Consider the following 14,850-nt stretch of genomic DNA (forward strand, 5'->3'; position numbering starts at 1 on the left):
GCTCTCCTTTCTCATGCCTCCGTCCTGCTTTATAACCAGTTCTACGGTACCGCCCCCCAACCCCCAGCCCCTCAAGTGGAAGTTCTGAACACAGCGTAGAAACAAAGCCAAGCAAATCAGATACAACGGTTAGGGGAGGAGTAATCCTGTTAGCGCTCGGATGTGCGCCTGTGGACGACTCTTTTGGGGGACGCTGCCTTATCTGTCAAAGGGAGCACATGTTATTCCATTCACTGAGCTCCTACTCTGTGCTTGGCACAGCTCATTTAATCCTCACCACCAGCCTGGGAGATGCTTTTATTATCCACGTTGTACAGATGAGAAAACCTAGGTGGGGAGAACTCCAGCACCTGCCCCGAGGGCACAAAGCTGCTGAGTGGCAAAGGGAGGACTCAGATTAGCCAGTCTGGCTTCAACGGCAGAAGCCAGACAGCACTGCCTTGATAGCACTGGTCTCAATCCTCACGGGATACCAGGATCTAGAACCCATGGCCGGATTTTACAGAGAAGGAAATAGGCTCAGAGTTAGGCTGCTTGCCCAAGGTCACCAGCTAAATGGCGGAGCCAGGAGCAGAACCGATGTCAGACTCTGGAGCCTGAGTTTGTGACCACCATGAGGACCTGCCTCCCTGCAGGGCACGAGGGGACAATGCCAGTGTGCGGCCAACAGGCCAGCACTGCCTGGGAGAGGGCATGCCAGGGCACACCAGCTGGCCAGCAAGGCAGGCTCTGTAGGGTCCCCAATGCCCCATGGCATTAAACCCAAAGAGCGGGGCAAACGAGCGCTACGGGCTGTTGACAGACTGGCAGCCAACAGACGATGCAGCCAACAGCTGCTGTTTATTTTGGGGCCCAGGGAGAGAGGAAGGAATGGTTAAGGCCCAGCTCATTCTCACAATAAACTCAACAGGGCAGAATGGGGAGGGTGCCCCCTCCCAGCTAAAGCAACATCCCTGGTCACCTGCTGAGCTTGGCTGAGCTGAATGGCCTAGGTGTCAGAAACATCTTGCCAGACGCTCTAATCTGGCCTCTCCACCAACAGATACAGTGCTCCCCACCCCAGCCGCAAGTGCCGGACCTGTAAATGGCCCAGGGAGGCAACCATGCCCGGCAAACCCACCCCCTGCAGTGTCAGGCTCCAGGAGCAAATGGCTCTTCCTGTCTCAGGAACAAAGAGGGGCCGCTCCTGCCTTCCACCAGTGGCTTCGGTTCCCAACTCTGACACTTGTTAACTGAGGTCTGTGGACGGCCAGGCTAGGCTGTGGCAGCCGGGCTGGCAGGATTCCCTGGAAGGTCAGGACGTAAGAGGTTTCCCGAAGGACTTCGGAGCTCCACTGCCTGGCTCTGAACCCCAGCTCTGCCTCCTCCTAGCTTATGGCCATTGGTAAATTAACCTGTGTCTCTGTTCTCTCATCAATAAAGTAAGGACCATAAGAGTGCTCTTCTTGGGCTTCCCTGGTGGCGCAGTGGTTGAGAGTCTGCCTGCCGATGCAGGGGACACGGGTTCGTGCCCCGGTCCGGGAAGATCCCACGTGCCGCGGAGCGGCTGGGCCCGTGAGCCATGGCCGCTGAGCCTGCATGTCCGGAGCCTGTGCTCCGCAACAGGAGAGGCCACAACGGTGAGAGGCCCGCGTACAAAAAAAAAAAAAAAAAAAAGAGTGCTCTTTTCATCAGGTTGTTGTAAAGAGTAAAGTGCTTAGAAGAATGGGTGGCACATAATTTGTGCTCCTAATATCATCATCGACATCATCACCACCATCTGTCAGCCTGGAAGTTTCCTTCTCAACTGTGAACACTGGAGGACGGTTCCCCTGGCTGTTACACATGGAATTTAGGTTCCCAGGCTAGCCCGTGATATAGGTGAACTAGAGACATCTGGCTCTTGGTGCTATAATTCCATCTACTCCATGGATGAGTAAGGTTTTGGTGGAATGGCCTGAGAATCTTACCACCATTTACAGTATTATAATGATAGGAATATACATTCTACATTGCAAATGACCAATTGCCACAATTGTAAGTTAAAAGCTGTGGTTCTTTAAAAAATAGGAGTGGGGTAGGAGGAAGGGGGCTTAATAGGATAAAGCCTTCGTCTACAGATTTATTTCACTGCTCAAGGCCCTACTGTGACCCAGACCGTCAGCTAGCATGAGGGAGGGAGTTTAAAGATGAAAGCATGCCGAGGCTGCTGCCTCTGCAGGAGCTCCCCACCCTCTAGCTCCCAGCTGGAGGGACTGCTTTCAGCATTGGTGCCTTGCACACAGTAGGTATAAAACTAATGTTCAGTTAGTGAAACTCCCTAAGACGTGTGCTACCTTCGGGGTCCTCAGGTGCTATCCAAGCCGTTGCTGATGGAGGCTGTATTTCCCCACAGAATCCCTCTTGGGGGGGGGTCAGGGTCAAAGCCCAAACAGTCCCCAGAGCGACCTCTCCAGCTGTGTTTTGACCAGTTTCTGTCTCCAGCAAGTCAAGAGGACGCCTCATTGCTAAGCAGAGCACCCGGCCTGGCGCTGGGAGGAACACAGGCGCAACTTGAGCTCTTCAGCTGCCTGACCTCACTGCCCACCGCCCTCCCTCTTGCTGATGCCACTGGGCCACACCAGCCTCTTGCTCTTCTCTGCAAAGGCTAGAGGCACGGTCCTACCTCAGGGCCTTAGCACTTGCTGTTCCCTCTTTCTCAACCATTTTTGCTCCAAATATCCACAGGCCTCACTCCCTCTCCTCCTTCAGATCTTACTTAAAAGTCACTATACAGGGGAGCTGTCCCTGGCCACACTCTATAAAACAGCACAGCAACTCCCATCACCACTGCCATTCCCTGTCTCCCTCACCTCGCTTAGTTTTCTCTACAGCATTTATCCCCCCCCATCCAGCACACTACATATTTCACCAGTTTTGTTTATTATTTCCCTCCCCCTATCAGAATGTGAGCTCCAAAAGGGCGGGGAGTTTTATCTGTCCTGCTGTGTTCCCAATGCCACAGAGTAAACATTCAAATGTTGATTGATTGATTGAATGAATGAATACAAATAAGCATCAGATTAAGGTCCACCCCACAATGGGCTTTTCCATCAATCAGGCACAGGAGACATAGGCTTGCCCCAAACTGAGCAACCCAAGGCCATTCTTGGTAAGAGTTACAGGAGAGGTTAAAACAATAAACTTTGCAAAAATTCACAGACAGAAAACATCGTAAGATGAGAAGTCTTGGAAGCTTCTGGGAGGTAGCAGAAACTAAGCAAAACCATGAAGGATGACCAAGATAATAATAACCACAGCTGCCATCCATTGAACACCAGGCATGTCCCCAGCACCATGTGGAGTAACAAGCAAATGGGCCAAGTGTTGTTGTTATTACTACTATTATTCTCATTTTACAGATTAGAAAGTTGAGGCCCATGGCAGGGAAGAAATTTGAACAAGTGAAACAAGGTAGTAAGGGCTCCAGAGCCTGAGCCCATGTATCAGGGGAGTCGGTGCTCTGCTCCCATCCTCTTGCCCTCAACTTCCAGCTGCTGCCACCTGAGGCCCTCTCGGGGGCTATAGCTCCAGTTTCCAGAGCCTCGTTTAGCCTGAGCAAGCAGCAGGCTGAAAGTGCCTGGGAAATTAACTGCTCCCTGCTCCCAACCACAGTGCCGTGCTAGCCACCATCCTTGGGGACAGGACGTAGAACCCCCAGCAGCTGGAGCTTCTGAAGGACCAGGCTTTTAAAAGTGCCTCTGGACACGAGATCAAGGCGAATAAAAATTTGAATCCCAAAATAGAGGCCAGACCTTGCTAGGGGTCCATTCTAGGTAGCAAGAGGTTTGTTATCTGATCCCAAATACCAGCTCCAACCACATCACATGTTAGTGGAGGGGCTCTGGGGGATGGTCAGTGTGGGCAGATGACCAGGATTTAATCCAGACCCTTGAAGTTTTATCAGGGACCCACGTGATGTGCTTCCTAGTCTCCCAGCCTCTCTGGGAAGCTCTCGGGAGACAAAGCCATTATAAAGCTGCAGGGCCCCAGCCTTCCAAGGGAAGGCCCACTGTGCATATGCCCTTTGGGCTGACTTCCTTTCTTAAGCCCAGGGCAGTGCTGTCAGCGTTCCATACCCTAGCACAGCCACAGATCAGGGACGAGACTCCCATGGGTGCGTGCAGCAGAGGGAGAAATACAGCCGCGGAGACCAGAGTCTGAGGGAGGGCAGAGAGTGTAGAGAAAAACCCAGTGCAGCTAGTTTTGATATGTGTGGATGCCTCCAGCTGAGGGCAGGGAAAAAAGAGAAGTACTCCTACCTAGCAACCTAACCTTTGTGGGGTGAGCAATCCATCAAATCTGCAGGGAGCACAGTGGAACCATCGCGGGCTTTCATCACTGCAGAGACCTGGATTCAGACCCTGGCTTTCACCGTTCATGGCCATGTGATGCGGGGCAAGATGCTGCACCTCCCTGAGCCCCTGCTTCTTTGGCTATGCAACAGGGGTGATGCTCAGGGTGGCAGTGGGGATTAAAGAAGACGGCGGATGAGAAGCCCTAGCCCCGTGCCTGCACCTAGAAGGGCTCCACTCACACATTCTCCGACTCAACTTCCCCACTATCCCTGCCCAGGAGCTGCCACAACCAGCAATCGTGGGGAAAATGAGGTCGTTTTTCTCCAGTTGCCAATGAGCGATGACTAAAGTAAATAATTCACCCCGGCTTGCAACCAAAGTCCAGACATTGTCCTATTACAACTCTGCGAGAGAAGGATCAGTTTGCCACGCCACCGGGGCTTAGACCAGCAGAAATCCCTGGGCGGCCACCTCTGGAAGCCCTACCCTCACTGACAAGTGACCGTGTCCCTTCCGGGTGCCAGGCCCTGTGCTGAGAGCCCAATGAATTCTGCCCAGGAGGCAGAATTCAGGAAAGAGTTTCGCTCTCTCAGAGCCCCACTGCCAGCACCATGCCAGGCCAGCCAGGCCTCCCTCTCTGTTGCTACAAAGAGAAATTCTCCCACACAGGCAAGGCCCTTAAAATAGCCCTTTGGGTCTGGGCCATCAGGAAACGGAATAAAGCTGGGTCAGAATGGGGCCTACCATGAAAGAGTTTACAAGGCAGCCGCTTCAAACAGCAGAGACAATCCCTTCACGCTCAGAACCCTTAGGTGGGCAAAGCCAGCAAGGCAGGCTCTCTCCACAAAGAACACTATTCCCCAGGAGGACTATGCGCTGGGCCGGCAGAAGCTCCCCAACCCCCAACCTGGGGCAGCCCAGGAGAGGGACCAATGTGCAAGTCACAGTGACAGTGTGAAACAGGCACCGCCTGGGGGTAGGGGCCCGAACACACCTGGCTTTGTGCTTGACTAACAATGCAACCTCAACTTTCTGAACCTCAGTCTCCATATGCATAGAATGGGGTTAAAAATGCATACGTTCAGGGCTGTGTCAGGACCAGAGATCATAAACAAGAGGCCTAGCACAAAATAGGGATTCAATACGTGGTAGCTGTTACGATAATGGTGCCCATGTAATAGAGGTCAAGGTCTCCTTTGTTACTGAGTGAGAATAGTCCTGGAAAAAGGAAAACAGCCAAGGCTCTCTACTGGGGACCACGCAGTGATAGGCAGAGATACAGAGCGGCCCACGCCCGCGCCATCCCTGACCCTGAAAGTTCACTATGTTGGGCAGCACCCCACCCCCACTCCCTGAGGGATCAATTGCTGTCAGGTCTGGTTCACACTCCAGGGAGTCCAGAGACAGACTGGAGGGCCCAAAACGTCCCACTGCATAATTTATGCTGCACTGACACACACAGAGGAAGGAATCCTGCCCCAACCCTACTGCCCACCTCCTCCCAGGCCTAGGGAGGGTGGCTTCCTCACAGGCAAAGGGAAATGACAGCAAAGGGCCAGAAAAGGCAGCCGAGGGAGGGGCAGAAAGCACAGCTGTTTCCCCTTTGCTAGCTCAGCCCCCTGGATGTCACTTCCTCCCCCCAGGTAACAGCCGAGACAGATGGGACTGGAAATAGCTCTGTCTCTTCCATTCACAAAACTGACAGGCTTGGAAAGAAGCAAAGCGTAGTTCCCAGTGGTGGTTTTCTAGAAAACATCTTCACTGGGGGCCTAAAGTGGTCCTGAGTCAACCCTGGCTATAGGCTTCTCAGGGGGCGTAGTATGGCAAGGAAACCTTGTCTAAAAATTCCCTGGCATCAGGAAAAGCTTCTTTTTGTAAAGCATCCCCTTCACAAATGATTAGGAAACCAGATTGAGGGATCTAGGACCCCTTCACACAGCTATTTTCTCTGGGCTCAGCGTTTTCCAAAGCAGCTTTCCTCTCCACCCTCCCCTCTACAAGGCAGAAAGGAAGCAGTCAGCCCATTTACTGGATGGGCAAATGGAGATCAAGTGGGGAAGGTGACATGTGGAAGGTCTCACACCTTGAGAAGCCAACCAGCCAGGCCTCAGGTGGAATCTCCTTGGGGCCCGGTCTCCCCAGGTGTGGCATGTAATGGAGGGCTGGCTGCGAGGCTTCTATGGGGACAAGGCCAGCTTTGGAGTCAGCAGGCCTGGGTCATTGCAGGCGCCTCTCCACACGCAGCTTCTTAACTGTGTGGTGTTTGGCAACTCCCTTAAGCTCTCTGGGCCTCAGCGTCCTCGCCTGCACGACATGGATGCCAGCAGTAACTACACGCTTCGGCGGGCTGCTTTGAGAGTTTCCATGTAAAACTCAGCACGTAGAAAGCATTCAGAACTGTTAGCTGTTATTTTTATTATTACATTTTCCCTAAAGAATCAGGCTTACTGGAATATCTGGCAGTGGAGTGAGGGTTAAATAAATGAAGAGGTAGTTTGAAGCACTGTCTTTATAACTAAAACAGGTTCAGAGAGATGCTGAAGTAGAAGACAACGTTGGCCTGAAAGTTTCAGGTAACACTGAGACCTCATCCGGGGCTCCCAGCAAGCTGTTTGGTATTAGCCTCCAGACCCTCCAAGGACGGGGTCTCCTCTCTCTTGCCACTGGGGTGCTTTAGCGGCAGGCTGCGGTTGGGGGTGGAAATGACTGCACCGTGACCTCAGGCCCTGCCAGCGGGGCCTCCACGGATGTGGCCCAAAGCAGCTGACGCCTCACTCCTTGCATTCCCCTCCCCCTCCTCCGCCCTCCCTCCCCAAGACCTCTGGGGTGCAATCAACTTTTATGAGGCAGCCTGACCCCTCGGAGTAAGAGCTATAAACAGAGAGGGGCTGGGCTGGGCCTGCAGCTAAGGAGTCCCCAACGCAAATGGGCTTTGTGACCACCTAGAGGGGTGGGATAGGGAGGGTGGGAGGGAGGGAGACGCAAGAGGGAAGAGATATGGGAACATATGTTTATGTATAACTGATTCACTTTGTTATAAAGCAGAAACTAACACACCCTTGTAAAGCAATTATACTCCAATAAAGATGTTAAAAAAAAAAAAAAAGAGTCCCCAACGCAGAGCTACAGAAACGGTTCCATGTAGCTCTGTTCCCACCACGGCTGCAACAACAATCCTAGAGCCAGCTCTGGGGCCCAGCAGAAGGGACCCACAGTGACAATCAGCTCCCCTTCCCCTGCAATCCTTGGGAGGAACAGAAGGTGCGGAGGTGTAACAATAAACTCTGAATTCCCTCGGCTGGCATGTGAGACCCTCAGAAGCCGGCCCACCCTTCCTCCCCATCCTTCTGCCCCACCTGGGTTTTGTCCGCGTTTTCTTTGCACGTCCCGCCTCCGGCACCTTTGTTTTTCCCTTTCTTGGAATGCCCTTCTCCTCTTTTTCCCACCTAAATCCTACTCTTTCCCATCCAAATCCTAATTACTCCTCAAGGCCTAGCGTGAAGACTGCCTTCGCCAGCCAGTCTTCCCTGAAAACTCCAGTTCACAGAGAGCTCCCCCTTCTGAAGCTTCAGGACTTAATCAGTATTAGAACAAATCCCTATGTTGCACCTAATATGTGCCAGGTACTGTTCTAAGGTCTTGACATTTATTAACTCGTTTACCCTTCAGCACAGCCCTTTGAGCTAGGTCCTACTTTCCCCTCATTTTGTTTTGTTTGTTTTTAACAGATGAGGAAACTGAGGCACGGAGAGAGAAGTAACTTGCACCGGGTCCCACGTAGTAAGTGGTAGCGACAGGATTCTGGCCCAGGGATACCAGAGCCCAGGGGCTCTCCAACAACACAGCCTTCCAGATACACGTCATCCTCTCAGGAGGTGCTGCCCGGACTCCTCGGTTATTTTCATACCCCTCTCTCACTGGCCCAGCTCTAATGGGGAAGAAAGTAACAAGCTCACAGACTCAGGTGTCAGAGGCCAGGGTAAGAATCCCAGCCTTGCCACTGAGTGAGACTCACATAAACTCTCTGGGCCTCAATTTCCACACCTGTCAAGTGGGGATAAAAACACCTACCCACTTCATGGGATTGTTATGACGCTTAAGTAAAATGCCCTCTGAAGGGTCTCTTCTGCACTGCCTGGCACACAGTAGGTACTCACAGATGGGCTCTTTCCCTTCCCCCTGCACCTCGACATCCTCGCTGGACTCTGCTCAGCACCTGCTGCTGATGTGACCTGCCTGGAGGTTACTCGGGGCATGAGAGGGGCTTGCTTGTGGCTCACCGTCCCCCCTCCCTCCCCCAGTCCCCCCTCCCCCCTCCCCCCCACCGTGCCCCCTTCCCCCCGACTCCACTACAGGTAGCAGCAGCCCGGCCTGGGCATGAAGTCACTCACAGCTCTGGGAATCACCGCTTCAAATGCTCATCACTCTCCTGGACTCTTCCATTGCTTTTGGCAACGGCCATGGCAGAGAGCACCTCTGGCCCTGGCTCAGAACCTCTTTCCAAAGCCAGTATCTCCACCTCATTTCCCACACACACCCCTTGTCCTTCCTTCTCCCTGGCTCACTGTCCTAACCCATGATCCCTTTCCCGGATTCTCAGAACTCAAAAGAAGTGTGACTACCGTATGTGTAACTCTATTATTTGTTTTATTTTATTTAATAAGGAGGCAAAAGAGAATAGAGTTTCCTGTTAGACTTTTTCTGGCCAAGAAATAGTCTGGTCAGTGACTCAGGCTGAGGAAATCAGAAGGCAATTTCCAGGGACCGCTGTGCAAACCCCCAAGTCAGAAGTCCTAACAACACTGCTCTAATTCACTGACTCCACTGGCGATTAACTCACGCTGGCCTCGGAATATCTCTTTGGAAAATGCAGCAGCTGGCGCTTATATTTCTGGAGCTGGAACCGGTCTCCTATGACATCAAATAGGTTTATTTTTCCCTTCCCTTCGCCTCCCCTCTGCCTGCCACCACACATGGTGATTCCAATCCTGATTTGTCCCCCCAAACCCTCACTCGGCTCTAAAGAGGGCCATGATAAACGGCTGGCTGTGCTCCCTCTTCCAACAGCCTTGAAGGATGTGGTCGGTTGTTCCATAAGCAGGAATCCTTGTCAGACCTGTGAATCACCCCTAGATCACTTCCCTCCTTGGAGAAGAAGAAACTGTTCTTGCGTGTGAGAGACAGACAGAGACAGAGAGAAAGAGAGCAGGCAAGAGTGCTAACCCATGTGTTGCACTGACCTTGGGGCTAGGATACTATTTGACCTTGCCCTTACCTGCAACACCTCTCTACTCCTCTCCCCCAACACAAGTTCCTTCCCTTCTCCTTCCCAGCCTACCAGGAAGCCATCACTAGGGCAGCTCCAGGAAGCTCTCCAGGTCTGAACAGCTGCTCCTTGTTTATGTGCTTCTCTCCTATGTTGGGTGTTTTCCACGAGGCATGTAGCCCACTTTCCCATCAGACTATGAACAGCTGGGCCTTCCTTTTTTGCCTTAGTCTTTCCTTCTCTCACAGCTTCACCTATTTGATCCTAAATGTACTCAAGTGTTTTGGTGATAAGGAGGACCAGATGGAAGCTAGTATATGTTGAGTACCCATGATGGAGGCCAGGTACTAAGTAGAAGCTTTGCCCCAAATTATCTCAGATCAATTTCCCCAAATCCCTGTGAGGTTACAGGTGAGGAACCTGAGACCCACAGTGACTGGCTGCAGGTTGCACACCTAGGAAGAGTCAGAGGTGGGATTCAAACCCTGATCTGCCCACCACCACTCATTCCACAGTGGGACTGGCCTGAGAAGATCCTTTCCGTACTGCAGCTGCACACCCTTCCTCTCATGGGGCTGGGTCCTCTAAGGGCTTAAGAAAAAATGAAGGGCAGAGAAAAGAATGGGTCTGGGGCCAATTCCTAAAAATGTAGCTCCCAGGACCAAGACCCAAACCTGCAATGCTCTAAACACACAGGAGAATGTATTATTTCCACAGGGTGGATCCTTCATTTATCACAAGCATCATTGGGGAGCAGATATCATCTTGGATTTGTTCCACTCCCCCTGCCTCACAGTGACCTCCTCCATCACCCGTCACACACTCACCTCCAGGACACAAGGTGCACGTCCCACACAGTGAGCCAGTCCTCAAATACCACATGGCACCGCTCTCTCATCATGTATACCTGAGCCTGGTCTCCCCAACCAGACTCCAGTGGAGGAGAAGGGCCTCACTGTAGGTTCATAGCTTCCTCTGGAGGTAAAGTGACCTGAGTTGACCCAGGTCTGCCTTGTACTAACTGGGAGACCTTGGGCAACCTCTAACCTCTCACTTCACCCATCTGTATAAAGGAATCAAAGACATTCCATGAACTGTAGGAATTACATGAAGTCATGCACGCCAAGCATTTGGCCCCATCGACGGTAACTGCTAACACTGGCTATTATCTGCATTCCCTGAAGAGTCCTGTAGAGGATCAGAGCACTCGTGACTGATATTTGTCTGAAATAAACAATCAGGAAAGGAAAAGACTGTGAAAGCACAATGCCTCCCAAATCCAAACAATTTCTTTTTTGTTTTAGATGCACGAGCTCCTCTCCAACACCAAATGACTTGACATACACCTACACATGCTTGTGGGTACAAAGGATTGTGTGAACTGGAACTCAATCCTTATGGAAAGTTTTCAAAGGTATCTGCAGTTTGCAACCAGCACCATCAGGATCATTTGAAAGACAAGTGGTCTGAGGCCAAAGACAGGTTACCTAAAGGTCTCCCCAGGGGCAGCTCATAAAAGCTAAGAGAGGAGCCCGGCTCCATGCAGGGAGCCTGGCCTAAGCAGCAGCTACCCATCTTCCCCAAACGCACCCCAAGCAGGGGCTTGACAGAGGGGAAGGAAGCCAGGGGCTGACAGCACCACTCAAATGATGGAGGTCACTTGCCTGCCTTTCATAAACAGACCAAAACACAAGACCCTCAGTGTCCAGGCAGCTCCCCCACATCACGGGGACAAGCATGCCTTTGGCTGGATGTCCTGAGAAGACCTTTGCAGTATGTTCCCAGCATTCTGGGGCCAGCAGGGCCCCTCCTGCTTGGGCCCCAGGCCTCTCATCAGCTAGCTCCAGCTAACGTGCACGTCCCATAAAGCGGCTCTGCTCTGCAATTTGCCAAACCGCAGACTCAGAATTCACCACCAGTGGAGGAGAGGCGGGAAGAAGGCATGCTTCTTCAGCGTAAAGGGCTTCCAGAACATACGTGACTCGGGCGCAGTGTGTCCTGCCAGCTACCCACACCAGCGCGCCTTGCCCGGAACACCTGACCTTCTGGTGTGTGGTGTCCACCACGTCAAGGCCGAGAGAGGAGGCGATCCTAAACTTCAGAGGCACAGCCTCCCCAGCATGCTCCTCCTGCCCTGTTGGCACTGCTGACACTTTCCATTATCGGCCCCCTCTCCTTATGTTATGCACTGATGCCCCAAATGTGCAGGAACCTCTTGCTATCACCAGATATTTGGGCTCGTCAACCCCAACCAGCCTTTTACGGTATTTCGATGAACCCAACCCATGACATGGGCAGAAGGCCAGTTAGACCCAGGTGCTGGGACTAGCTGTGTCACAAGTGACTTTATCCCATCTGGTTCTCAGTTTCCTCATCTGTAAAAATGAGGGGGTGGAGCCTCATGAGTCCTCAGGTCCCTGCCAGCTCCACAATTCCATAACACACAATACTCTCTCCTTTAACTGTTTTCCCACAACCTGGGTTCAGGGCCCTGTATGGCCCCATCTGCTCAGTGACATCACTCCCGGCCCCAAACATAACGTCATTGATTCTTACACGGGAAGCGGAGACGTCCCAGAAAACACTGTCCATAAAAAGGGAGGAAATGATCATTTTGAGGGAATTGGACAGGACTTCTTTTGTATTTTTCACACAGAACAAGTTATTATCTATCTTAAAACCCCAAACCCTTCTTCCTTCTTGCCAGACCATTAATAGCTGCTTTTCAAAAGTGCTTTCTTAGTCAGAATCACGCCAAGCTACCATTTAATGAGTGCTTCTTTTGTGCCAGGAACTGCACTAAGTGCTTTGCATGTATGATCTCATTTAATTCTCCAGACAACCCTCTGAAGTAGATACTATTATTATACTCACTTTAAAAATGAGGAAACTGAGGCCCACGGAGGTTAAATAATTTGCCCAAAGCTGCATAGCTAGTCAGTATCTGAGCCAGGCTTTGAACAAGAGCCTGTAACTCAGAGCCTCAGCACTAACCACCTCTCAACACTGTCTGCATCGGGCCCCCCCGTCGCTTTAGCAGCGCTCCTGACCAGGAGTGCATCCTACAGCTGTAATCTTGGACATCGTCGGTCAAAGCTAAGATTTGATGTTTCACCTAAAATCCAGAGCCGGCACCTGCCTGGGTCTCAGAACAGAGTGCCATCTGTTGAAAGCAGTGCCTACCTTAACTGAGGACTAGAAAAGAACCCCTAGGGGGCTTCCCTGGTGGCGCAGTGGTTGAGAATCTGCCTGCCAATGCAGGGGACACGGGTTCGAGCCCTGGTCTGGGAAGATCCCACATGCCGCGGAGCAACTAGGCCCGTGAGCCACAAGTACTGAGCCTGCGCGTCTGGAGCCTGTGCTCCGCAACAATAGAGGCCGCGATAGTGAGAGGCCCGCGCGCCACGATGAAGAGTGGCCCCCGCTTGCCACAACTAGAGAAAGCCCTCGCACAGAAACGAAGACCCAACACAGCCAAAAAAACAAACAAACAAACAAGAAAAGAATAATAAGAAAACCAAATGACATTCGAAATGTTTATTAAAAAAGTTCAGGACAAAAAAAAAAAAAGAAAAGAAAAGAACCCCTACAACTTAGCCTGCAACATTTGAGAAAAGAACTTAGGAAAACTGACTTCGTAATAAGTGCTGGGATGTGCAAATGGACATCTGTCCCCAGGGGAGGGTGACCACATGGTGACCCAAGTCCTCCAAAAAGAGCTTTCTTGAAATGGCAGGGCAAGATGCTTGCTGAGCCAGTAACACAAAAGAACAGCTCTTCCACCAGCACCCACGTCTCTGTCCCATCACGAACCAGACTCCTTGGTTTACCTCCTCCCCAACCTGAGCCCAGGCCCATTTATTCTACTATAAAGAAACCCAAAGATCAGAGCCACTGGGGATAAAGACAGAAAGAGTAGCCTGAGGCTGACATTTGCACAAATCCCAGTCTCCTTCCAACAAGGAATTTCAGAGATCAATGTGCTGTCCAGGGCAGCAACCAACAGCCTGTCTTAATTGTTAAAATTAATGCTTTGAGCATTCTAAATGCTCCTTTAACTGACTAATTTGCAAATAAGATGCAGTCCTCCGGCTTTGGATGCCCTGCTGTCTGTCTCTTCTATCTCAAGAACAGGAGCAAAGCCGCTAGGACTGGCATTCTCAGGCGTCAAGGACACAGTTTACTGTGGGAAGGATGGGAAGACAGGAGGGGCTGAGATGAAAGGGGGACGCGTCCCACAGGCCAGGAGCTCGGCTCAATCAACCTTAGCCCCTTCTCATTAAGTTTGGAGAAGGAAGGGGGAGGGGCAGCCGGCTGTTCCTCGGAGACCACAGCAAACATTTGCCTCCTCGTGTCTGGAGATGGAGCATCACTTAAGAGGAAATGAACCCAGTTAAGGGTCATGTCCAGAGGAGGGATAAAAGGAAAAGCCACAATTCTCCTCACACCGACGGACACAAGGACTTTAAGAAGGAAATCAAAGCTCAGGGCTGAAGGTGGAGGTGGGGCAGGGGTGCGGCGTCATCCCTCTGCCCCCAGACCCAGGCCTAGGGAGGCAGAGAACGGAGCAAAAGTGGGAGGCTCGCGTGAGGCTTCCTTCCCCAGGTCAAGCCTCTGAAAGCATCTCGGTCTGTGTGAGCGTGAATGACCCGAGTCCCAAGGGAGGGCCGGGAAGATGCTCTTTCCCAACGGAGCTTCCCAGCGAGGGTTTGACGAACGCTCCCCCCACCATCCTTCAAAGCTCAGGCGGACAGATGACTTCACCGTTGTAACAGACAAGGGCAGCCCTTGCCAATTCCAATGCCAAAAAAAGAAAACGGGCGTGGGGGGAGTGGAGGAAGGTCAGAAAAGGCTTCCCTGGAGATCACAGCCCTGCGAAGAAACTCTACCGCCGAAGGCTGCCCTGTGGGCAATTAGCCCCGGGACTCAACAGCGCGGGTAGGGCAAGGGGCCACCCAGGGCCCTCGGGGGTTCCTGGCCAGGCCCCGCGGGGGTCTTAGGGGCGATACTCACATAGTGCTTGGAGGGGTTCCTCCGTTTCTCCACGTCCACCACGGTGGCATCTTGCACGCAGTAGGCGAGCATCTTCCCCCACAGAGCGAGTGGCGCCCCCCGGCGGCGTCACCTTCTCATCCTGGTCCAGCTCCGGCTCCTTCTCCCGCTTCCCAGGTCCCCGGCCCCCACGCCACCCCGGTCCGGCGCGCCGCTGCCCGGGCTCCCGGCGCCCTCAGGTACGGCCGCGGAGCGGGGACGGTCGAGAGCGGACGC

General features: G+C 52.4%; 1 protein-coding gene across 13 annotated transcripts in view; it reads right to left on the minus strand.

The window, feature by feature from the left end:
- SH3PXD2A (SH3 and PX domains 2A) overlaps positions 1-14,764 on the minus strand; it is a 245,775-nt gene extending 231,011 nt beyond the window's left edge. For 11 of the 13 annotated variants that reach the window (XM_089898129.1, XM_089898122.1, XM_089898120.1 and 8 more), the window contains exon 1: positions 14,596-14,755. In XM_089898129.1, coding sequence (XP_089754255.1) covers positions 14,596-14,667 — 72 coding nt within the window. In that variant the 5' untranslated portion in view covers positions 14,668-14,755. Of the gene's footprint in view, positions 1-14,595 lie in introns of all 13 variants that reach the window. The other 2 variants (XM_089898130.1, XM_089898132.1) reach the window with 2 other exon arrangements.
- Between the last annotated feature and the right edge of the window lie 86 nt (positions 14,765-14,850).

The sequence above is a fragment of the Delphinapterus leucas genome, chromosome 16 (genome assembly GCF_059928025.1).
Source record: "Delphinapterus leucas isolate spDelLeu-1000000601 "Yukka" chromosome 16, BTC_Dleu_Yukka2, whole genome shotgun sequence".
NCBI lineage: Eukaryota > Metazoa > Chordata > Mammalia > Artiodactyla > Monodontidae > Delphinapterus > Delphinapterus leucas.